Here is a 22,519-nt window from a genome sequence, read left to right as displayed (position 1 = left end):
GGGGGGAAGAGATCCCCCAACATCTCTCTCCCTGTTCCATCTGTCTCTGTCTCCCTCTCCCCAGCTTTGAACTTGCCAAAAATTGTCTCCTTCATCATCTGTAAGTTTCCATCTTTCTCCTCTCTCTGTCTGTCCCTATCCCCATTTCTCTCTTCTCATCTCTATCCCCATCTCCCATCTCTCTCCCGATCTCCCAGACGTTTCTCCTTCTCTGTCTCTCTGACTCTCTCTCCCTCCTGTCATCCCCTCTCCTTGACTTAGGAGGTTTCTTCTCTCTCTGCTGCCAGTGGGGGAAGCTGGAGGGGGCCCAGCGTGGTGGGGGGGGGGGCGCCAGCCCAGGCCGGGAGCCCAGCCTGGCAGCCTCTCTCAGATCTGGGACGACCATTTCCTCCTTCAGCCCGGGAGGCCACTCGGGTTACGAGTTCAGGACTGTAGGAAATGGGAGGAGACTGCTAGTCGGGGAGGCCTTCTTACAAGTCGGAGACCCTAGCCTGGTGGGGGCTCTACGTGAGTCACTTTGTTCTGTCTGTTTTCGGCCCTGCAGGACCTGACCCGCGTGAGGATGTGAGAGTGTGTGTGGGAGATAAATGGAAACTTGCGCTGGGCTGTGGGCGGGTATCAGGGGCTTGCCGTGTGCCTGGTTTGTGTCTCTGCGCTTGCCAGTGTGTGACCATGTGTACCTGGGTGTGTACATGCCTGATGCAGATTTACAGACACGCTCAGCCCACGGGGTATTTTCCTTTAAGTCGTGGTGTGTGCGTGTGTGACCGCATTTTGTTTTTAGTTTTTGTTGTTTTTTTAATTAATTAATTTATTTTTGGCTGCGTTGGGTCTTCGTTGCTGCGTGTGGGCTTTCTCTAGTTGCGGTGAGCGGGGGCTACTCTTTGTTGCGTTTCGCGGGCTTCTCATGGTGGTGGCTTCTCTTTGTTGCGGAGCACGGGCTCTAGGTGCACGGGCTGTAGTAGTTGTGGCACGTGGGCTCAGTAGCTGTGGCTTGCGGGCTCTAGAGCGCAGGCTCAGTAGTTGTGGCGCACGGGCTTAGTTGCTCCGTGGCATGTGGGATCTTCCTGGACCAGGGCTCGAACCCGAGTCCCATGCATTGGCAGGTAGATTATTATTATTATTAATTAATTAATTAATTTTTGGCTGCGTTGGGTCTTCGTTGCTGCACGCAGGCTTTCTCTAGTTGCAGCGAGTGGGAGCTACACTTTGTTGCGGTGAACGGGCTTCTCATTGTGATGGCTTCTCTTGTTGTGGAGCACAGGCTCTAGGCGCGCGGGCTTCAGTAGTTGTGGCACGTGGGATCAGTAACTGTGGCTCGAGGGCTCTAGAGCACAGGTTCACTTGTTGTGGCACATGGGCTTAGTTGCTCCGTGGCATGTGGGATCTTCCTGGACCAGGGCTCGAACCTATGTCCCCCGCATTGGCAGGCGGATTCTTAACCACTGCACCACCAGGGAAGTCCTGTGACCACATTTTGAACACATAGTTGCTTCCTAAATCTGTGCTATTTCCAGTTGTGTCTTTATTTATTTATTTTTTTTGACTGTACCACGCGGCTTGTGGGATCTTAGTTCCCAGACTAGGGATCGAACCTGGGCCCCAGCAGTGAAAGCGCTGAGTCCTAACCACTGGACCCCCAGGGAATTCCCTCCAGTTATGTTGTTGTAATTGTCTGTGCCGGGAAAATCCACGGACACACACACATACACATACACACACACAGATTCCATCTGTCTATCTTTGCTGCTTTGTGCAGTGGTTTCCATGTCTCATTGGGTATCCGTGTGTGTCTTTGTGCTCTACTGTTATGTGCACACACAGAGGTGTGTGTGTGACTGTTGTGGTATATGTGTGTGAGTTCTGGAGCCATGTTACCTGGGCCGAATACCATTGCCGATCCTTTCTTTGGCTGTGTGACCACAGGCAAGTTGCTCACCCTCTCTGAGGCTCCGTTCTCTGCTGTAAAATGTGGCTACATACAGAAACCAGCTCTGGTTGCTAGGATTAAATGAGATACAAAATGTAGAGTTTAGAGTCATGCCTGACAGGCTGCAGGTGCCGCTGATATTCGCTACTGTTGTTCTCTGTGGGGTGGGTGTGTGTGTGTGTGTGTGTGTGTGTGTGTGTGTGTGTGTGTCTGCCTGTCTATGTCTGAGGCTGGGATCCATGCAGCCTCCCTGGGCCTGCAGCCTCCCACGCTCTGTGCTGTGCTGTGGGGGGAACGTCCAGGGCGCTGAACTGTGTTATCAGGCTCTGGTGGCCTGGGCAGGAGGGTCTGGCAATTCTGCCTCAGTTCTCACATGGGAAATGCTAAATATTTACAGTTTGGAGCTCCTGGGCTCAGCATCACCACTCTAGTCCCAGGCTCTGGGTAGTTACCAAGCCTCCTCCCTCCTGCTCTCCCACCAGCCTCTCCCCTTCTCCAGTTCAGAGGCCCTGCTGGACCCTCAGCTCCTCCTCGGACTTCTTGTGTCTGCTGCGGGCCTTGCTGAACTCAGGGTCTTGGTCGTGAGAGGTGAGAGCGCAGGAGGGTGGGAGGGCAGGTGGAGGCTGAATCTGTCTGTTGGGAAACCTGGGTCTTGGCTTGGCTGGGGGACTCCCCAGACCTCCTCTTTGCTCCAGGCTGAGATCCTGGAAGGCAGCGGATGTTACACACACACTAGTTCAAACGGGTTTGGTCCATCCCTGTTGTGGAGGGCCTGATGTCTTTGGGCGGGGGGCGGCAATGAGAGGTCCCTGCTCTGCCCTTGGTAGCTAGTGCTTGGGGTGTGAGTACAGTAGTGAATATGCCTTTCTCCAGCACAGAGCCCTCCAAGATTCCCACATGACTCAGAGTAAAACCCCAAATCCTCCTCAAGGTTCACAAGGCCCTGCACACTTTGCCCCCATCACTTCCTCCTGCTCTCCGCCTCACTAATTCTGTTGCAGCCTTACAGGCTTCCCTGCTATTTCTTGGGAATATCAAGTAAGGTTCAACCTCAGGGCCTTTGCGCTTGCTGTTCCCTCTGCCTGAATGCTCTTCCCTTTCTCTCTCTTCCTTCAGGTCTTCACTCAAGTGTCATCTTCTCAGTAATGTCTGACTCCTCTATTTAAAATGCACCCCCAGCCCAGGTCTCCCACCCCCTTCCCTGTTTTTCTACTAAGCACTTACCTCTGGCCTACCCACCATCTGTTTTCCCAACCTGCTCCACAAGGGCAGGGGTTTTGTCTGTGTTGGTCACAGCTGTGTCCCCATCTCCTGGAACAGCTCCTGACACACAACAGGTGCTCAAGGAATGCTTGTAGAGTGTGTGAACAAGGCAATGTGTGTGACAATGAAGCCTGCAGGACATGCGCCTGTGTGGCCACCAGGATGTGTGGGTTTGGAATATGGTGGATCGTGGCGCGGACAGGGCCAGCATGTGGACATGTGGAACATTTTCTTAATGTTGGCATGTGCACATGGGAGGGATGTGTTTCCCCGTCAGACAGCCTGCAAGTGTGTGAACCCCAGGAATGAAGACAATGGAGGCCCGCGTGTGGATCCTGCAGGGCCGCGGGTTGGTGGCCACAAGTATACAGCTCACCTGTGGGAGCCAGGGAACACCTGGCGGGGGCGGGACATGTGGGCAGATCCGGGGCATGTGGGTGTTGCGGGGTGTGTGTGATGCCTGGCACTGTTTTAGGCGCTGCGGACAGAGCAGTGAACAAAAGCCAGGCTCAGCCTCTGGGAGCTTATGTTTTGGTGGAGGAATTCAGATCATAAACAATGGCAAACAAACAAGGCAATTGCAGAGTGATAAATGCTAAAATGAAATGGACGGACTGTGCTAGGGCGTGCCCAAGCAGGGGCGACTCTAAACGGGGTAGTCAAAGAGGGCTTCTTTTTTTTTTATTTTTGGCTGTTGGGTCGTCTTTGCTGCACATGGGCTTTATCTAGTTGCGGCGAGCGGGGGTTGCGGTGCGCGGGTTTCTCATTGCGGTGGTTTCTTTTGTTGCAGAGCACGGGCTCCAGGCGCATGGGCTTCAGTAGTTGTGGCACACGGGCTCGGTAGTTGTGGCTCACGGGCTCTAGAGCACAGGCTCAGTAGCTGTGGCACACGGGCTTCGTTGCTCTGAGGCATGTGGGATCTTCCCGGACCAGAGATTGAACCCGTGTCCGCTGCATTGGCAGGCGGATTCTTAACCACTGTGCCACCAGGGAAGTCCCTCAAAGAGGGCTTCTGAGGAGGAGACAGCTGAGCTGAGACCTGAATAAGGAGAGACAGGGAGCTGTGATAAATTCAGGGAAGAATATTCCAGGCTGCGGAAACAGCAAGTGCAAAGGCTCTGAGGCTTGAGGGTCCCTTGTGTGTTTGAGGAACAGCCAGGCCAGGGTGCCTGAAGCAGAGTGAGCGCGGTGGGTGGGAGGATGAATGGGAGGAGGGGAGGGCAGGGAGGGGCCTGGGCAGAGCATGCAGGGCCTTGTGGGCTGCAGGGAGGACTTGGGCTTTTCCTCAGAGTGAGGAGGAAGCCACAGAGGTCCTGAGCAGAGGAGGAGGGACGTGACCTGTCTTGGGTGTTCACAGGTATCCTCTGGCCACTGTGGGAGAAACAGAGCAGAGATTGAGGATGGAAGCCTGGAGACCTGGCAGGCAGCTGCTCTAAGGAAATCCAGATGGTGTCTTGAGCTGGGATCATGGGAGGGAGTGAGAATAGGGGGGAATGTGGAGGAAGTCAGGGTCTAAACACAAGAGCTGATAGGCCTGGCTGATGGTTTCCATCTGCCATGAAGAGACATGAATGACTCTGGAGTTTTGGTCTGAGAACATGGGAAATAGGGTGTCCGCTACTAGACTGAGTTAGTGAGACTTTCTCTTCATCTCCCCTCACCCGCCCCCCCCCCCCCACCACCTGTTTCCCCATGGCTTCTGCTCCAGTTTCCTCCAGGTTCCTTTAATACATCAGGCATGGTCCAACCTCAGGGCCTTTGCACTTTCTATTCCCCCTGCCAGGGACCTCTTTTCTCCCAGATACCCCCATGGTTTCCTCCTTCACCTCTTTCAGGTCTTTGTTCAAAACTGTCACCTCTTCCAGGTCTTCCCTCCTCTCAAATTGCCCCTGCACATATCCCCATATCTCTGTCTTTTACTGTTTTTTTTTTTTTTTTTTGGTAGTTGTTTGTTTCTTTGGCCGCGCCGTGCAGGTTGCGGGATCTTAGTTCCCAGACTAGGGATCGAACCCCGGCCCCTTGCAATGGAAGCCGGGAGTCTTAACCACTGGACACCCAGGGAATTCCCCTCTGTCTTTTACTAAAAGTACCTTTTATCTTTAGTACCTAGGGCTGTCTAATACACTCAATTAATTCTAAGTTTATTTGGTCCTTGCTCACCAGGGCAGGGATTTTTGTGTTTTGTTCCCAACTGTATTCCCAGCGCGTAGAACTCAGGCCAGCACACAGTTAGCACTCAGAGAATGCTTGCTGAATGAATGGACGAGACACACTGACCCGCAGGGAGCCTGGAACTCAGTGGGGAGGCCAGAGCTGGATTCTATTGGCGTTATCTCCAGCCTCGGGACAGGGAAAGGGATGGAGGCGGGCGTGTGTGGACCCTGATCTACGCAGGTGTACACCTGTGCATTCCCGCGTGGGACCACATAGGTATGGCCCAGCTTGAGAGTCGGGGGTCGAGCCTGCGTTCCGGGGCCCCCTCCTTCCCGTTCATCCTCTGCCTGCAGGTCCGCCATGTCGGCACCCCGGCTGCTCACGATGCAGCTGCTGCTCTTGCTGGACGCTTGGTGGGCGCGCGCAGCCGCCCCGCGCTGCACCTACACCTTCGTGCTGCCCCCGCAGAAGTTCACAGGCGCCGTGTGCTGGAGCGGGCCGGCGGCTCCGCGCCCAACTCCAGAGGCCGTGAACGCCAGCGACGTGGCGGCACTGCGCGTGCGAGTGGGCCGCCACGAGGAGCTGCTGCGCGAACTTCAGCGGCTGGCGACGGCCGACGGCGCTGTAGCCGGCGAGGTGCGTGCGCTGCGCAAGGAGAGCCGTGGCCTGAGCTCGCGCCTGGGCCAGCTGCGCGCGCAGCTGCAGCACGAGGCGGGACCGGGGGCGGGGCTAGGCCTGGGGGCGGAGCCTGCCGCCGCGCTGGCGCTGCTTGGGGAGCGTGTGCTGAACGCCTCGGCCGAGGCGCAGCGCGCCGCCGCCCGCTTCCACCAGCTGGACGTCAAGTTCCGCGAGCTGGCACAGCTGGTCAGCCAGCAGAGTGGCCTCATCTCCCGCCTGGAACGCCTGTGCCCGGGGAGTGCGGGCGGGCAGCAGCAGGTAACTCTGAAACTATCTCCCTCCCCAAATAGCAGCCACTTCTTGTGAGCATCTTCAGTAGATGGGCCCCCTGAAACCCCATGCCCTTTTTTTTTTTTTTTTGGCCGCGCTGCGGAGCATGCGGGATTTTCGTTCCCCGACCAGGGATCGAACCCGTGCCCCCTGCAGTGGAAGCACCGAATCTTAACCACTGGACCGCCAGGGAAGTCCCAACCCCATGATTCTCAGTTCCGAAATACAAAAAGCTCCAAAAACGGACCCCTACCTCTTCCCCAGTAACTCATTTGGGTCAAAACGCAACTGGTAGCTACTTGAAGTCTTTACTTATCTACCTAATATGAATACTCATAGCATCCTATAATCAAGCATATTATTAATATGTGATAAAGACCAAAGACCTCGTTGGGGGTGTTAGGTAATATAGAGGTAGACCCTGCATTACTGTTTCCAACTCCTGCTATATTATTCTAAATTCTGGATTATGTCTCACCTTAGGTTTTGAATAAGCAATTGTTGCTTTGTGACAGTACCTAACTTACAGGGTGGTTGGGAGGATTCAGTAAGTTAGTAATATTGGATGTACTCATATTATCCCTACTTCACAAAAAAGTTTGGAGGCACAGATCGGTTAAGCTATTAACACCAGAGCAGGAGTTTAAGCCCAGCTCTGTCTCTTCTTGACTACTAGAGTTAGGCTTGGGAAGATCAATACACGCCCCTGCTTGATCTTCCCATCTGGGTGCTAGGAGATTTACGAGCCCAGAGCGTCCTGGGCTAAGGGTTAGTGCAATCACATCTAACTCTCTTGGTTACCCCAGGTCCTGCCACCGCCCCTGGTGCCTGTGGTTCCAGTCAGTCTGGTAGGTGGCACCAATGACACCAGCAGGAGGATGAACTCAGCCCCAGAATCCCAGAGAGACCAGGCCCTGAGACAGCAGGGGCCCTTGGCCTCTCCTGTGCCCTCAGGGCACCCTGCTGTCCCTACCAAGCCAGCAGGTAAGACAAGGGCAGGGCTGTTGAGGGTGTGAGGAGCCAGGAGATTCCCAGTGCAGCATGAATAGAGGGAAATATGAGTCAGGACTTTAATGCCAGATTCCTCTCATGCTGGGGGGCCTGGAGGAAATGCTGCTTTTATCCTGATAATGGAACAGGGAGATATGGCTCTTACTTTGATAAACACCAAAATTCTTACTATGGTGTGAAAATAAGAGAGGTACTCTTACTTTGACAAGAGGGCAGGGGATTCAGGACTGCTACTTTGGTGAGAATTTGAGGGAATTCAGAGGGCCATGTTCAAGACCTCTATTCTGATGAGGAGACCATAGAAGGAGAATTTAAGAATCCCAGGCTCCACATTTGCTTTAGTGAGAGAAGAATGACTTAGAGTCTTATTTAGGTAAGAAAAGGGGTATTGGGGCTCTTATTCTGGAGAGGGAATAGGAGAGGCAATTCGACTGTTCTGGTAAGGGGACCAGTGAGAATCAGGACTCTTACTCCAGTAAAGGGTTGACTGGTCCAGGTTGTGCCTGTCCCATATCCCTGTGCCCGCAGGCCCATGGCGGGATTGTGCAGAGGCCCGCCAGGCAGGCCATGGACAGAGCGGAGTGTATGAGCTACGAGTGGGCCGGCATGTGTTGTCAGCATGGTGTGAGCAACAGCTGGAAGGTGGAGGCTGGACTGTGATCCAGAGGCGGCAAGATGGCTCCGTCAACTTCTTCACTACCTGGCAGCACTACAAGGTGGGCACAGGTGGGTGGGGCAAGGCTGGGCAGGGGAAGGAGACCTGCTGCTGACTCCCTGACTTTCCTGCCCTGCCAGGTGGGCTTTGGGCAGCCTGATGGGGAATACTGGCTGGGCCTTGAACCTGTGCATCAGCTGACCAGCCATGGGGACCATGAGCTACTGGTGCTCCTCGAGGACTGGGGAGGCCGCGGGGCACGTGCCCACTATGATGGTTTTTCCCTGGAGCCTGAGAGTGACCACTACCGCCTACGGCTTGGCCATTACCACGGAGATGCTGGAGACTCTCTATCCTGGCACAATGACAAGCCTTTCAGCACCGTGGATAGGGACCGAGACTCCTATTCTGGTAAAGAGCTCTCTTTCTGGTGGTGGTGGTGGGGAGGGAGTAGGAGACTGTTAGTGAGGAAATGAAAGGGGGTGGGGTAAGACTTTCCTCTGGTAAGGATCAGGATAAACAGGAGAGTGGAGGACAGGACTCTTATTCTGGTGAGGGGGTGCGGAGTCCAGATTCCTTCTCTGATTAGGCAGTAAGAGTCAGGATTCCTGCCTTTGTGAAAGGTGGTGGGGGGGTGGGGGGAATAGGGGGAGGTATGAGAGCTAGGACTCTTATTCTAGAAAGGAAGTAGAGAAGGTTGTTTTCCCTGATAAAGGAATGAGAGGTAAAGCTCCTAGTTTGCAGAAAGGGTGGAGAAAATGTGACTTGTACTTTGGTAAGGGGATAAGGAAGGAATTAAGGCTATTACTCTGAAGAAGGTATGGGGACAGAGGATGCCTGGCAAAAGCCTTGTACTAATGAGGTGCTGGTAGAGGCTTTTATTCTGGTGAGAAGACATGGATTCTCTCTTCCCTCAGGTAACTGCGCCCTGTACCAGCGGGGAGGCTGGTGGTACCATGCCTGTGCCCACTCCAACCTCAATGGTGTGTGGCATCGTGGTGGCCACTACCGTAGCCGTTACCAGGACGGCGTTTACTGGGCCGAGTTTCGTGGTGGGGCTTACTCTCTCAAGAAGGTTGCCATGCTGATCAGGCCCCTGAGGCTGTGACCATCTGTTCATCTGTCCCCCAGGTCACAGGGGATGTGTGTCCGCAGGAGCCCAAGTTGTCCTGGCCACACCTCCTTTGTGACTCAGTGTGGGCCGCGTCCCACAGACCTCTTCTCGTTGTGGATCTGCTCCCCAGGACCCTGAAAACAGCACCCAGGAATCCCCCTGCCAGCATCTTGGACCCAGACGGCTCCCCAAGGGCATTTAGATCTCCATTTGAGCTCGTATTTTATAACAACACAAAATATGCACAGACCGTGTCTGGTTTGCATCTGCACCTGGCAGGGGTCACTCCCCGTGCCCGCCCTCGTCCTCCTCCTTCAGGTCCTCCAGAATGAGGTTGTCCAGGTCTTCCAGGAGGCCCCCCTGGCTCAGGCAGGTGGCCACAGTGGAGCCACTGCTGATGTGGAGGTTGCTGGGGTGCAGGACTTTGGGCAGGTGGTTCTGCTTCCGACTCTTGGGGTGTGCGCAGGACGTCCCAGGCACGTGGGGCTCTGGGGAGGGAGAGGTTCTGAGGTCGTGGGGCTTGAGGCCACGGGGAGCTCTGGGAAGGGGAGGGGCTGAGGCTACAGGCTCTGGGGCCAGAGCTACAGGAAATTCAGAGGTGAAAGTCACAGGTGTTGAAGCCACAGGAGACCCAGGGACATGGGCGTCACCTGAGACTACAGAGGACACAACAGGAGCCAAGAACACAGAGACCACAGGGACAGAGTCCACAGGACACTGGGGTGTGGGCCACCAGAGTGAAACCACAGAACTTTATGTGAGGAGACATGGAAGGTGGATGACGCCATGGGAGGTGGGTGTTAGGAGGGGCAGGGGTCCTGAGTGACCTGGAGGTAAGAAGGCTGGAGGCCCGTGGAAGATGTGGAAGGAGGGGCCATTGCAGTGGGAGATGAAAAGGTCTCCAGGACGGAGGCCTTAGGAGGTATGCGGAAGAAGCAGGTAGAGACCTTGGTTCTTAAAGGCTCAGAGGTGTATGCCCGGAATGGGGGGGTAGGCCATGGGGACGCGCCAGGCCCTCACCTCGCCGATTGTAGCAGTCCTCAGCCGAGCAGGAGTGGGTGTGGGTGCTGCGGCGATCTGTGTCCCGGTCCCAGCGTGGAGGGAGGATCCGTGTCAGATCCACGGGGAAGCCGCACCCGTAGCAGGGGGACCGGGACCCCATCTGTGCCCAGCCCCTGGGGGCGGGCAGGGCCGTGAGGGTCCAAGGGCCAGCTGGGCCAGGGTGGGGCCAGGGCAGGGAGGGGCAGGGCTGGGGTGGGGCAGGGCCGAGGATGGGAGGTGGGGGTGGGGTCAGCGCCCTCACCGGAAGTTGTGCCCTCACCGGAAGTTGTGCCGACATCTCGGGCAGTGGAACTCAGCCACACCCCACATCTTATCACTGGGCACCGGCTCGTAGCGCTTCCGGCATTTCCTGCATCTGGACACCTGGGGGTGCGGAGAGAGGGGCAGGCTTGCTGTCTGAGGTGAGCAGTGATAGCCTGATGTTAGCCAGATCGAGATTTACACTATGGAAATTGGCAAACACTGTAAATCTGGGGGTGCCTCCGCCCCACGAGAGCCGGTTATTAGGCATTTACCAGAAGCATACCACTGGTCAGGGGGTTCAGAAGCCAGATTTGGGGTTGTGGTTTGGGGGTCAGGTTTGATTTCTGTGGTAGCTGTCAAACTGTGTAGTCAGAGGTCAGGCTCTGGGATAAGAGTTGAGCTTCTCAAGTTGAATGTCAAGTTGAAAAGTCCAGCTCAGTGGGTTGGGGTTAGGGTCTGAGATTGGGGTTGATCTCTGAGGTTGCAGGTCCGGGGTTGGGCTCTCAGAGGCTGATGTTCTTGGGTCAGAGGTTTGGACACTGAGAGTGGGGCTTTGGAGTGGAGCCGGGACAGAACCAAGGTCAGAGGTTGGGTTATCACCTCCTTCCGCTGGGGCACGCGGCGCCACCAGACATGGTCACAGGAGGAGCAGGCGAACTGCCGGTCCACGGCAGGGATGAGATCTTCCTGGGCACGTTGGAACATGCGTAGGTTGGCTTCTGTTAGTGGCAGGAGCGAGGTCGCCACCGCCTGCAGAATGGAGACGGTGGTCAGCCCTCTTCTCCCCTTCCTGCCCCTACAATGTCCCTCCTCCTCACCTATGAACACCCCCATGGATGTCCTCCCTGCTTACCTCCCTGTCCCACATCCTGGACTCACCTGGATGTCCCGGTCCTGCTTCATGTCCTCTGGGGGGTCCTGGGTGGAAACACCAGGGGCAGAAACTGGAGATGCGGTTCACGCCTCTTTTCTGGGGGCGGGGCTTCTGCACGGGGAGGCAGGGTTCTGGCCCCATAGAAGAGTAGAGTGTCCCTAACTCAGGAGGGGTTGATTGAGCGGCATACGCTTCCTGAGGGCAGGATGTGTGACCTCAGTTGTCCTTATAGCAACCCTGGGAGGTGGGCACACCTGTCATCCCCATTGCTCAGACGGGGATACTGAGGCCCAGAGCCGGGAGAGGGCTTGCCTGAGATTACCCTGAGTGAGCATGGCGGAACAGGCTGGACCCCATGCTCCCTTCCTGCCAATGAATGCCACACACTTGCTGGCATTGTGACAGGTCACCTCTTTGAGGCCATGCTGCTTTAGGTTAAGTGCTTGAGCTCTGGATTCAGATAGATGCAGGTTGAAACCCTGGCTTCATCACTTCCAGCTGTGGGGGTGTGGCCAAGCCACTCCTCCTAATGAGGGACATCTAAGAGCCCAGGTTCTGACTCTTGGTGGCCTGGGTTCAAATCCCAGCTGCCACCTGCATTCAGCATGAACCTGGTGAGTGACGTCATCACCCTGTGTCTCAATTTTCTCATCTGTAAAATGAACGTGATAAGTAATAGGACCTGTCTCACAGGACCTGTGGCAATGAAATAAGTCAACAGGTAATATTCCTGGAGTCCTGCCGCAGGGGAAGTGCTCAATCAATGATACTCTTGGCTATTTTTATCATACTCATTATATGTATAACTGTAAATATATAAATGTTAAGGGTATAATACGTACTTTATTATACTCTTTAACAACTCTGTGCTGGGTCTTTCAGGCAGGCCAACCGGTACGCCAGCCACCAAAGCCATCTAAGGGGCAAAGTGGCCATGCAAAGCCTTTCATTCATTCATTCATTCATTCACATGGGTTCCCCTGCCCCTCTCTCCTCTCTGATCTCCTGCTCATCCCAGCCTGTCTGTATGTTCCTTTTGTCATGCCACCCCTCTTCCAGGAAGACCCTCTCCAACCCCTCCCCTTCCCAGAGGTCACTCCTCCTTAGTCTTGAAGAACTTGGTACCACCTCCTCCAGGAAGCTTTCCCTGATCTCTTTGGCTCCTCTATAATGACAATCGTGATTCGTTTCACTGCTTAGTTTCTTGTCTCTGTCTTCCATTTAATACAGTCAGCATGTGATGAGCATCTACTGTTTGCAGGCTCCCTGGCCAGATACACGACTGAGAGGTGCATAAGTGAATGAGGCTAGACCATGAGTTGTGGACTGACAAGGCACAGAGGGGGCTCACCATGGATGAGCCTGACCCTTCTGTTCTCCCTCCCCTTACCACATCCTTTGAGGGGAGGGCGCCGTTTACCTGGGCATCCAGGTCATTACTCAGTTCCTGTCCATCTTTCTGCTTTACCCCTGGTGGGGAGAGTAAGTGTAAGTGAAAGGCCTTTGAAAGATCTTGTGGGAGTTTCTGGGCCCCGAACCCGATACAGACCACCCCCCAAAGAGATGATCTCATCGCCTCTTCCTACCCTCAGCAGAGACCACACCCCCTCCCCGCTCCCCAGCGGAACCCCCTGCAGGCAGGACCCCCGCCTGCTCACCGTACACGATGGAGCGCCCCACTCCGGTATGGTCGCTGCCAAACTTCCTCATCAGAGTCCCCGCCTTCTTGGAGGATACCTTCCCATGAAACTTCTCCCGGAGGCGCCGGACGCTCTTCTCCAGCTGGGGTGGGGAGACAGGGGCTCAGATGGAGGAAGGAGAGGCGCGATTGCCCCTCCCCCATCCCTAGGCATCCTTTTTTCACGGCCTGAACTTGACCCTTGGTTTTAGCCTCCGCACCCCACCCCCCCAATCCCTCTACTGCATTTCCTGGAAAAAGCCAAAGTCCCCACAGGGCACTGGGGGAGGGAGCGGACTAAGGCGAACGTCCCACGCTAAGGGAGGAGGCCGGCCAGGTAACCCCTGGCCTCTGACCCTTGACCCAGCAGCCCCCGCTTTTCCTCGAGGAGGCCGCATTTCGCTCTGGGGCATGTGGCGGTCACTCTCCTTTCTGAGGGAGACGAGTGCCAGCCTGGGGGAAGGTCTGGGTTTCGGATGGAGTCCCCAGGAACTGCGAAGCCCCCTCCGCGTACCCCGGCTCCTCCCCAGCATCTCTCGCGGGCCCCCGGCCCAGTTGTAGCCTTCTCCTACCTCCACACCTTCCTGAGACATGGTGGCGGCGCAGGTCTCCGCGAGGGTCCGCACTGGGCGCTCAGCGTCCCCCTACCTGGGTGCGCCCGTCTGTCCAGCTGCCTCTCAGGGCAGGGGGCGGGGCCTCCAGGCCGGCTCCGCCCTTCCTTTCCAGCCCTCCGTTTCGCTTTCGATTGGAAAGAGGGGGGACGGGGCGCGCTGGCTCCGCCCTGGCTCCACCTCTGCTCTTGCGCCCCAAACCCAGGCGGGCGCCCCCGATCTGCACCCTGCGGCGGAGCGCGCAGACCTCGGGCGGGGGAGGCGGCGCGGCCTCTGCAGTCGGTCACATGTCCCCACGCTGCGCGGGGTCCGCGTCTTCACGTCCCTCGTGGGGGCGGGGCCGCATCTGAAGGCCGCGGTGTGTCTCCCGGTCCCCGCTAGCTCGTGCTCCCCCAGTCCATCGCTCTGTCCCCTCCCCTCCCGTCCCCTCCTCTCCCCCAGGAATCAGGCGCTAATTAGGACCTGGACCCCTTTCTCACTTTGAGCCTCTTACCTCGCCACGTCCCCTCTCTGAACCTCAGTTTACTCCTCTGTAAGATGGGGATGATGATAGTGGCTACATCCTGGAGTGTGTGTGTGTGTGTGTGTGTGTGTGCCCGCGCGCGTGCGTGTGCCAGGATTCGAGTCCCCGGGTAGAGCACTTAGTAGCTCCTGGCATGCTGTAGACATTCAGCTAGTCCCTGGGCCACCTACTATGTGCAAAATATGAAGGGGCAGGCAGTTGGCGGGAAGGAGGAGGTGCTTGCTAAAAATACTGATTCCTGGTCCCTAGCCGTTCTGCAGAATCGGGCTGTCTAGGGGTTCCAGGGGATCTGCACTGTAAAACGTAAGGTTGAGAACCCCGGGGGGCCAGGACAATTTTAACCCAGCAAGCGGGGGAGGGGCTCTGTCCCAGCCTTGCCGCATCAGAAATGTCTTCTTGGAGGAGTCCTGGAAGTGTGACGGCTCAGCAGGTGAAGAATGGAGTGGGGGAAGGAAGCAGCTAGCCGTGCAAACCCCCAGAATCAAGAGTCTAGCGCGTTAGGCCAGGGCTTCTCAACCTCAGCAACATCGGCATTTGGGGCTGGATGGTTCTCTGTGGTGGGGGCCTGCTGTGTGCATCGTAGGATGTTTAGCAGCATCCCTGGCCTCAACCCACTAGATGCCAGCGGCACCCCTGCCCCAGTCATGACAGCTGAAAATGTCTCCAGACGTTGCCAAATGTCCTCTGGGGGTGGCAAAATTGCATTAGGATAAATGACTCCTAAAACTTTTTGAACATGCACCTCTATCAGTAAAAATGTTGAAGCTCAACCCCCAGAGGGATATTTGTTTATAAATTATATACAAATACAGTTATACTGAGAGATTCTGTAGATCACTTTATAATAATGTATTTATTACATGATGATATTCCTTAGCAAACTTAACAAAAAAGATTAAAAAAATGTTCTAATGTTTTCTACTTGAACCCCAAAGTTTTGTTTGTGGGGTCTATGCAGCCCTCCCTGGGGTGCATGTAAACAGTTCATGGTTCTTTGTGCTGAGTGGTGGGATTTCGGGCAGGGAAGGGGGGGTGGTATAGGCAGCACAGAGGACCTGGGATTTTATCCTGAGGGAAGTGGGGAGACATGGAGGGGCTCTCCCAGTATAGTTGCCAATTACTACTTACCCAGTGGAGGGGGAGGTCACAGCTATGTCCCACCCCTTGGTCAGGGTGGGCACAGAGCAGGCAGGAAACAGGTGGGAGTCTGATCCAGCCCCCACACAACTCAGGTCTGCTAGATTCTCATCCTAATGGCCACCACAGTGAGAGCTTACTCTGTGCCAGGCACTGTTCCACTGTGGACGCAGCATCAAAGAAAACAAAGATCCCTGCCCACATAAAGCTAGCATTCTAGTGGGGGAGACAGACAAGAAACAAATATGTAATAGGATAGGAGAGAATACATGCCAGGATGAAAAATGAACTGGGGCAGGGGGATGGGTAAAGGGAGTTTAGGGAAGCCTGCAGGAAGTAACATCTGAGTGGAGACCTGAAGGATGTGGGAGAAGAGAGTTCCAGGTAGAGGTGGGAGCCTGGGACTCTTGTTACCAGGTGTTGTAGTTCTCTGTTGCTGCATAACAAATAATCCCCAAATGTTATGGCTTAAAACAATAAACACGTATCAGTTCCTACGGTTTTTGTGGGTCAGGAATCCAGCAATGGCTTTACTGAGCTTTCTGGCTCAGGGTTTCCATAAGGTCGTAGTCAAGATGTTGACTGGGGCTGCAGCCATCTGAAAGTTTGACTGGGGCTGGAGGATCTTGCTTCCGTGGTGGCTCACGCACATGACTGGCAGGTGGGTGCTGATTGTTGGAGGGATGCCTCAATTCCTCCCTACTTGGGCTGTTTGTGCTTGATACTCCCAACCTGGCAGCTGGCCTCCACAGAGCAAGCAACCCAAGAGAAGGAAAGCCAGGTGGAAATTATATATTTCCAAGACCTCACCTTGAAAGTCACGTAGCATCACTTCTGCCGCCACATCCTGTGCGTTAAAATTGAGTCACTAGATCCAGACCATGTTTAGGGAGAGGGGAATAAAGACCCTGCCCTCTCTCCCCTCCTCCCCTCCCATCTCCTGCTGGAGCCTCTCACTGGCTGCACCAGCAGGCAAGGAAGGTAAGGGAGCCAGTCGTGCAGTTAGCCTGTCAGGGCACAGGGCAGGGGGAGAAGGGTGAGAGTCAATTCAGAAGGACAAATAAAGATACAACCTGAGTATTCAATTTTGGCATTTGTAGACGATCAGAAAAACAGATTCCCAGGGAACACATGGGGGCGCTACCTACCCACCAACAGTTGTTTGAGCTTTGTGGCCATCTTGGTCTGTCGGGCCAGATGTAGCTTGGTTGTAGTGAGTGGTGTGAACATTTCTGCATTTTATCCTTTGTCTTTATAAAAAGGTGTGGAAAGGGAGAAAATGGATGTGCTGATAACAGTGATAAGAAATGTAGCCTCTGACACTTTAGTATAATTGAGTCAAAGATGGAGCCCATTTGATCCATCCATTCATTAATTTGACAGACATGCATCAGGTGCCTCCCATCTGGCAGGCATGGTGTCTGGCACCATTTCTGCCCTTCTGGAGTCATGGTCTTAATGGGAAAGAGAAACATGAAGCACATGATATCACAAGTAGTTATTTAATTATATTTATGATATGTACCAAAAAAGAGAAATTGAGAGATCCATGAGAAAGGACAACACATGGGACCCTGAACTGGGTAGGGTGGTCAGGGAGGGCTTCATGGAGGAGGTGCCTCTTGAACTGAATTTTTTTTTTTGACCGCTCCACGTGGCTTGCAGGATCTTAGTTCCCTGACCAGAGATTGAACTGTGGGTCACGGCAGGAAAGCTCTGAGTCCTAACCACTGGACCTCCAGAGAAGTCCCAATGAACTGAAATCTTAACACTTTCTGAAACACTGTGTCAAGTGTTTTGAACTATGTATCTCATTTGATCCTCATAGCAATCCTATAAGGGGGATAATATTATTACAAAAGGGAAGACAGGTTCAAGAACCTGCTCAAGGGGGGCCCTCCAAAGGATGAGTAGGAACTAACTAGGTGAAGAGGTGCAGGGCAGAAAGAGCAGCAAGTGCAAAGGCCCTGAGGTGGGATGGGGCAGGGTCTATTGCAGAAATCTATAGGCCACCATGGCTCTGGCTTAGTGAGCAGGGGGGAGAGTGGAGGGAGGGGAAGCTCATGCCCAAAGCAGCAAATCTTGATCTTTAGTTGAACCTTTTGAGGCATATGCTGGGTGACCATAGGTTTAATTGTGGAGGAAGTGGACCTGATTGGAGCATGTGTGTACTTTTTGCAACCTAGTCAATTTCCCCCTCAGTTTAATTAATTAATTAGACCATGCTGCGTGGCATGCAGGGTCTTAGTTCCCTGACTAGGGATAGAACCCATGCCACCTACAGTGGAAGCGAAGAGTCTTAACCACTGGACCGCCAGGGAAGTCCCCCCTCAGTTTAGCCAAATGAAGAAATTTGGGGATGCCCAGAATTGGAGATGTTGGGAAATGGGAAATCTCCAAACCGTTGGTTGGAAAGGGCATCCCTTGGTAGAACCTTTGGAGAGGGCAACTCGGCAACACTTACTAAAGCATTGTGTGCTATTTTTTTTAATAACAAAATATTTTTATTAATTAGCTATCAGACATGCCTCTCCAAACTTTTCCCCCACATTTTATGGATATGTACTCTTCTTTTTTATACATTTATTTATTTATATTTTTTATTTTTGGCTGCGTTGGGTCTTTGTTGCTGCGCGTGGGATTTCTTTAGTTGCGGTGAGTGGGGGCTACTCTTCGTTGCGGTGCGCAGGCTTCTCATTGCGGTGGCTTCTCTTGTTGAGGAGCACGGGCTCTAGGTGCGTGGGCTTCAGTAGTTGTGGCACGTGGGCTCTAGAGCGCAGGCTCAGTAGTAGTGGCGCACGGACTTAGTTGCTCCGCGGCATGTGGGATCTTCCCAGACCAGGGCTTGAACCCATGTCCCCTGCATTGGCAGGCGGATTCTTAACCACTGCGCCGCCAGGGAAGTCCTATGGCTATGTACTCTTTAATTGACTCTTCATATGACAATGATTTGTAATGTTTTCTATAGAGAGAATACAAAGATAATTTATCTTTTCTCTAGCATGGTTGATCAGTATTTGTTTTTTATTATTAATAACAGAAAAAATTTTTTCATCCTCGTAGTTCATTATTCCTGTGTGTGTGCACGCGCCCATGAAATTTCAGAAGATTGTGTGCTATTTTAATTGTCTCTTTCAACTTCCGTATTCTGATGCTTTGACAGCTGGGGCCTCGCTGATGACCCTCCCTGGGCACACACACAAACCATTTGTGTGCATTTCTGCATGTGGATCTCCACAACACCTTTACTTTCCACATGGCATATTTCTCTAACAATCAGATTTTTGGGGTTTTTTTTTTTTTTTTTTTGCAACAAGCGTCCGTAACTTTTGTAATGAGAACCAAGAAAATACACAATAAGACAAATCCAATTACGTTTTAAAATAACATGTACGAAACCCTGGATATCTATCTTTGACAATGACACCTAAGAGGTGAGAAGTAATTTGGGATTTCATAATCTGTGCAGTCCTTAGTAAATGGAATGTCCTTTACAGCACAGAAATCTATTGTTCAAGTTTTGCGAAGTCACATTCAAACATGTTTCCAAGAATGCATTATGTGCAAAAGTTGGGTAGCTTGTTTGAGACTCTGCTCAAATGAATTTGGTGAGTGGAGAAATCGCAGCGGCTAAAAGAGCCTGAGTGTACCCAGGGGCCAGCTGGGCGCCAGGCTCTCTGTGGGGTGTCCTCCAGGCTTTAGGCTATCAAGTCATCCCTCAGCCTTCTGGCTAGGTGCCAGTGTCCCTTTTTCAGATGAAGAAACTGCATTTCAGAGCAATTAAGCAAATCATGCAGGCACCTGGCTTATAGGTGGCACAGTCAGGACTTGAACCCAGGCCAGCTAACCGCAATGCTCCTTCCGGCTGGAATTGATGATGAGAAGTATAGAGGTCAAGAGGGCACACGTTGGAACCAGACAGTCTGGGTTAGAGTCCATTCCTAGCTCTCTGAGCAATTTCTTTGTCTTTCTGGGCCTCAGTTTTCCCATCTCTGAAATGGGAATAGAGTTATTGTGAAGGTTCCGTAAGTTAATATAGATAAACCATTTAGAACTGGGCTGTCTGAAAGGGTAGCCACTGGTCACATGTGGCATTTGAGCTCTTGAAACGTGGCAGGTCCTAATCAGATGTGCCGTCAGCGTCAAATGCACGCTGGATTTTGAAGATTTATGTGAAATAACACATCATTGACTTTTTGTACTGATTTCATGTTGAAATGGCATTTTGGATATATTGGGCTAAATAAAATTATTATAATTAATTTCACTGGTTTTGTTTTGCCTTTTTAATGTGACGAGTAGAAGATTTAAAATTACACATGTGGCTTGCATTATATTCTGATGGGATTTAGAGGATGCAAAACATAATAACCCTCCACGGAGCATGTAGCTATTTTTACGACCACACCACCTTGGTCCTGTTGCTTTTCCTAAGGCATTAACTGTGGGAAAACAGTTCTCTGCTCCAGCCCTGGGCCTGGTGGCCCCGTGTCTGCTCCTGGCAGCAGAAATACCCACAGTTAATTATTATTATTATTATTTTTCCACAGTTAATTATTGATCCCACGTTCTGGAAAGTTCACAGGGAAAGTATCGGGAAAGTTCATGAGGTACCCTTAGCTCTGGGAGCTGGGGTGGCCAGGTGACTTCATTTCTTTGTATTTCACATTTTGAAATTTCAAATTTGTGGATAGCCCCCTCTAAAAACACAGGACACTCTGCCTTTTTTTTTTTGTTCTGATTGCAAAAATTAAGTGTGCTTGTTCTTAAAAAAAAAGTTAAACATTAAGAAATATTTGTTTTAGAAAGAGGAAGTCTTTATATACATAGGAAAATAAAACCTTAAGTTATAGTTTTGCCTGTGGCCATAGAGGTGACCATAAACTGCAGGAAAGAGGACACAGGGTGTGCAAGCAAACCATGGACAGTTCTGGTTCCTTGCGGGGGAGGGGGGATTTGGATGGGGCATCACATTTTCTATCCCATATGCCTGCCTTTTGGGGAATCTGTTTGCTAGATCTTCATGTATGATTAAAAACAACAACAACAAGAAAAATAATAAAGGAAGGGATGGTAACTCCTCATTGCCTTGCTCCTAGGATAAGTCTCATTAAATTTGATGTATTGGATTGGCCAAAAAGTTTCTTCAGGTTTTTCCATAACATCTTACGGGAAAACCCGAATGAACTTTTTGGCTAACCCAATATATTCTTCCAGATCTTTTTCCTTTGAGCTACTTATTTTTCTATCTGACTTCACGATGGTGATATTTGAAGAAAAACAGTAACTTAAAAACATCAGATTTCCAAACAGAGTTCAGAATCAAAAGAGAAACTTTGTTGCCAGGTACTCAAGGAAGATATGCACCCTTTGGGTGCCTTCCTTTTGTCATTTAGGAAAAGGGAAGAAAAGTCCTCATCTCCTAGAGTTGCTGGGAGAAGAAAGGCATTCATGTGTGTGAAGTGCTTAGATCAGAGCCTTCACGTAATAGGTGCTCAATAAATGTTTGTTTCGACTCTTGTTACAAGATGCAGGTTCAGACTGATACCGACCAGTGGTCTTGGCCTTCCCCAATCAATAGAAATGGACTAGAGGCCAGACAAAAAATTCAGGCAAGACTTTATTGGGGCCCCTGCTGCAGCAGCCAGGGCAGCAAGAACAAGCAACAGGTCCCCTTGCTTGCTCGCTCCCTGAAGGGGGGAAGCTTGTTCTTATATGCAGTGAGGGTGAGGGTGAGGGTGTGTCCAGGGGTCGAGCTGAAGGGGTGGCTTAGGTGTTTTGCCCACCGCTCTGGCGGTGTTGTGTGCAGGGGGCATGCTCAGTCCCCTGCTTTTGCTCCCAATGTCCTGTTTTTGGTCCAGGCTCTTCAGAAGTGGCAGTTGAGTCTTTTTAGTCTTTTCTATCTTTTTGTCCATAACTTTCCCAAACTGCTCACGCACGCAGTTATTTTTCGTCCCATATAGTTTCTTTGTATTTTGTTGCTCAAGGTTTGTCCAGATTTAAGCACTGCAGCAAAGGGTCCCAGGTCCCAGCCCATCTCAAGACCAGAGTCCCAAGATACCTCTCTGCCCATGGCTGACCCCACTTAAGCCCTTTGTTGGCTCATCTGTAAAATGGGATCATAGCACTCATGCCTATTGTAGGATTAAGTGAGAGAATGAGACACAGAATATACCTGCTCTGCCTTCAAGGATGCCTCAGGGGCACCAGTAAAAAATAAGCAATCATAACGCTCCCTATAGATGTCCAGGTTGGGGGAGGACGGAGCATGTGGACAGTATTCCAGAAGGAGGTGGTACGTGTGGCATGAGAATCTATTGGCCCCGAGGTTGGGTGGGGAAGCGGGGAAGAACTGAACTAGGAGTTCTCAAACTCTCCAGAGTGTCAGGGCCTCACTGGGGACTTATTGAAAGGCAACTTTCCAGTGTCCACCCCAGACCTATTAGAGGTGCCCAGGCAGTGAGAAGACACTGGTTCTTGTCTATTCAATAAATGCTGAGCGCCTGGCATTTCTCTGGGAGCAAGGAAAACAGACACAAATTCCTTTCCTGCAAGGAGCTGACATTGTAATGGCAGAGAGAGTCATGTGAAAGTTTATTGTTAGTGGCTGCAAGACAATGGAGACAGTGGCGGGTGTGTGGAGAGCAAGAAGGAAACTATGATTATCATTCTTTTTTCGGCCGTGCCGCATGGCTTGTGGGATTCTAGTTCCCCGACCAGGGATTGAACCCAGGCCCTCAGCAGTGAAAGTGTGGAGTCCCCACCACTGGACCACTGGTTATTATTCTTAAGACATGTCTCATTTTTGTCTCCTACCATATCTAGAGAAGCAAGATGCATGACCAAGCACTCAAGATCTGGAGTGAGACAGTCCTGGGATCAAATCCTCCCTTCTTCACCTACTCATTATGGGCCATTGGGTGACCGATATAACTTGGCCATGCTTGAGCAGGACAGTGAAATCAGGTCTCTGAGGAGAGTAAGGAGGGAGATAGGTTCATCGAGAGGTCTTAAACAGCCCAGAGATGTTGGACAGGACCCAGGTGGTGGCACACTCTTTTCCAAATGTAGCCACTGTATTAGCTATCTAGTGCTGTGTAACAAGTTGTCCCCATATTTAATGGCTGAAACAGCAAGCCTCTATTATCTTGTAGTTTCCTTGGGTCAGGAATCTGGGCATCACTTAACAAAGTGCCTTTGCATCAAGGTTTCTCACAAGGTGGCAATCATGATGTTTGCTGGGACTGTCATCATCTCAAAGTTTGATTTGGTTGAATTTAGGTCTACCATTTTATCATTATTATTATTATTATTTT

General features: G+C 52.2%; 2 protein-coding genes across 3 annotated transcripts; one reads left to right on the top strand and one right to left on the bottom strand.

The window, feature by feature from the left end:
* Nucleotides 1-421: 421 nt before the first annotated feature.
* ANGPTL6 (angiopoietin like 6) lies at nucleotides 422-9,069 on the top strand. Of its 2 annotated transcripts, XM_060007682.1 has the most exons (7): nucleotides 422-507; nucleotides 2,413-2,518; nucleotides 5,701-6,283; nucleotides 7,102-7,279; nucleotides 7,835-8,022; nucleotides 8,102-8,372; nucleotides 8,879-9,069. In XM_060007682.1, exons 3-7 carry the CDS (start codon nucleotides 5,708-5,710, stop codon nucleotides 9,067-9,069), a joined length of 1,404 nt encoding a protein of 467 aa, XP_059863665.1. In that variant the 5' UTR covers nucleotides 422-507; nucleotides 2,413-2,518; nucleotides 5,701-5,707. The 2 variants fall into 2 exon arrangements, with proteins under 2 accessions (XP_059863665.1, XP_059863666.1); XM_060007683.1 differs by lacking the exon at nucleotides 2,413-2,518 and having other exon boundaries at nucleotides 466-507.
* On the bottom strand, nucleotides 8,833-13,805 carry SHFL (shiftless antiviral inhibitor of ribosomal frameshifting). Its single transcript, XM_060007684.1, has 8 exons — nucleotides 13,505-13,805; nucleotides 12,913-13,036; nucleotides 12,675-12,724; nucleotides 11,260-11,298; nucleotides 10,981-11,130; nucleotides 10,397-10,500; nucleotides 10,096-10,250; nucleotides 8,833-9,563 (listed from the first exon to the last, which is right to left on the bottom strand). The coding sequence occupies exons 1-8, from the start codon at nucleotides 13,523-13,525 to the stop codon at nucleotides 9,358-9,360; spliced, it is 849 nt and encodes a 282-aa protein (XP_059863667.1). The 5' UTR covers nucleotides 13,526-13,805; the 3' UTR covers nucleotides 8,833-9,357.
* Between the last annotated feature and the right edge of the window lie 8,714 nt (nucleotides 13,806-22,519).

This window comes from Delphinus delphis, chromosome 3, assembly GCF_949987515.2.
Source record: "Delphinus delphis chromosome 3, mDelDel1.2, whole genome shotgun sequence".
Taxonomy (NCBI): domain Eukaryota; kingdom Metazoa; phylum Chordata; class Mammalia; order Artiodactyla; family Delphinidae; genus Delphinus; species Delphinus delphis.
The sequence above is the reverse complement of the archived record's forward strand: the minus strand, read 5'-3'. Positions and strand labels throughout refer to the sequence as shown.

Excerpts from the sequence above, each read along its gene's own strand:
- ANGPTL6 (XM_060007682.1), top strand. The coding sequence starts at position 5,708 with ATGTCGGCACCCCGGCTGCTCACGATGCAGCTGCTGCTCTTGCTGGAC. Across the intron at positions 6,284-7,101 it reads GTGCGGGCGGGCAGCAGCAG|GTCCTGCCACCGCCCCTGGT; the intron begins GTAACTCTGAAA and ends TGGTTACCCCAG. Across the intron at positions 7,280-7,834 it reads TGTCCCTACCAAGCCAGCAG|GCCCATGGCGGGATTGTGCA; the intron begins GTAAGACAAGGG and ends CTGTGCCCGCAG.
- SHFL (XM_060007684.1), bottom strand. The coding sequence starts at position 13,525 with ATGTCTCAGGAAGGTGTGGAG. Across the intron at positions 11,299-12,674 it reads GTAATGACCTGGATGCCCAG|GACCCCCCAGAGGACATGAA; the intron begins GTAAACGGCGCC and ends GTTTCCACCCAG. Across the intron at positions 10,501-10,980 it reads GCGTGCCCCAGCGGAAGGAG|GTGTCCAGATGCAGGAAATG; the intron begins GTGATAACCCAA and ends CCGCACCCCCAG.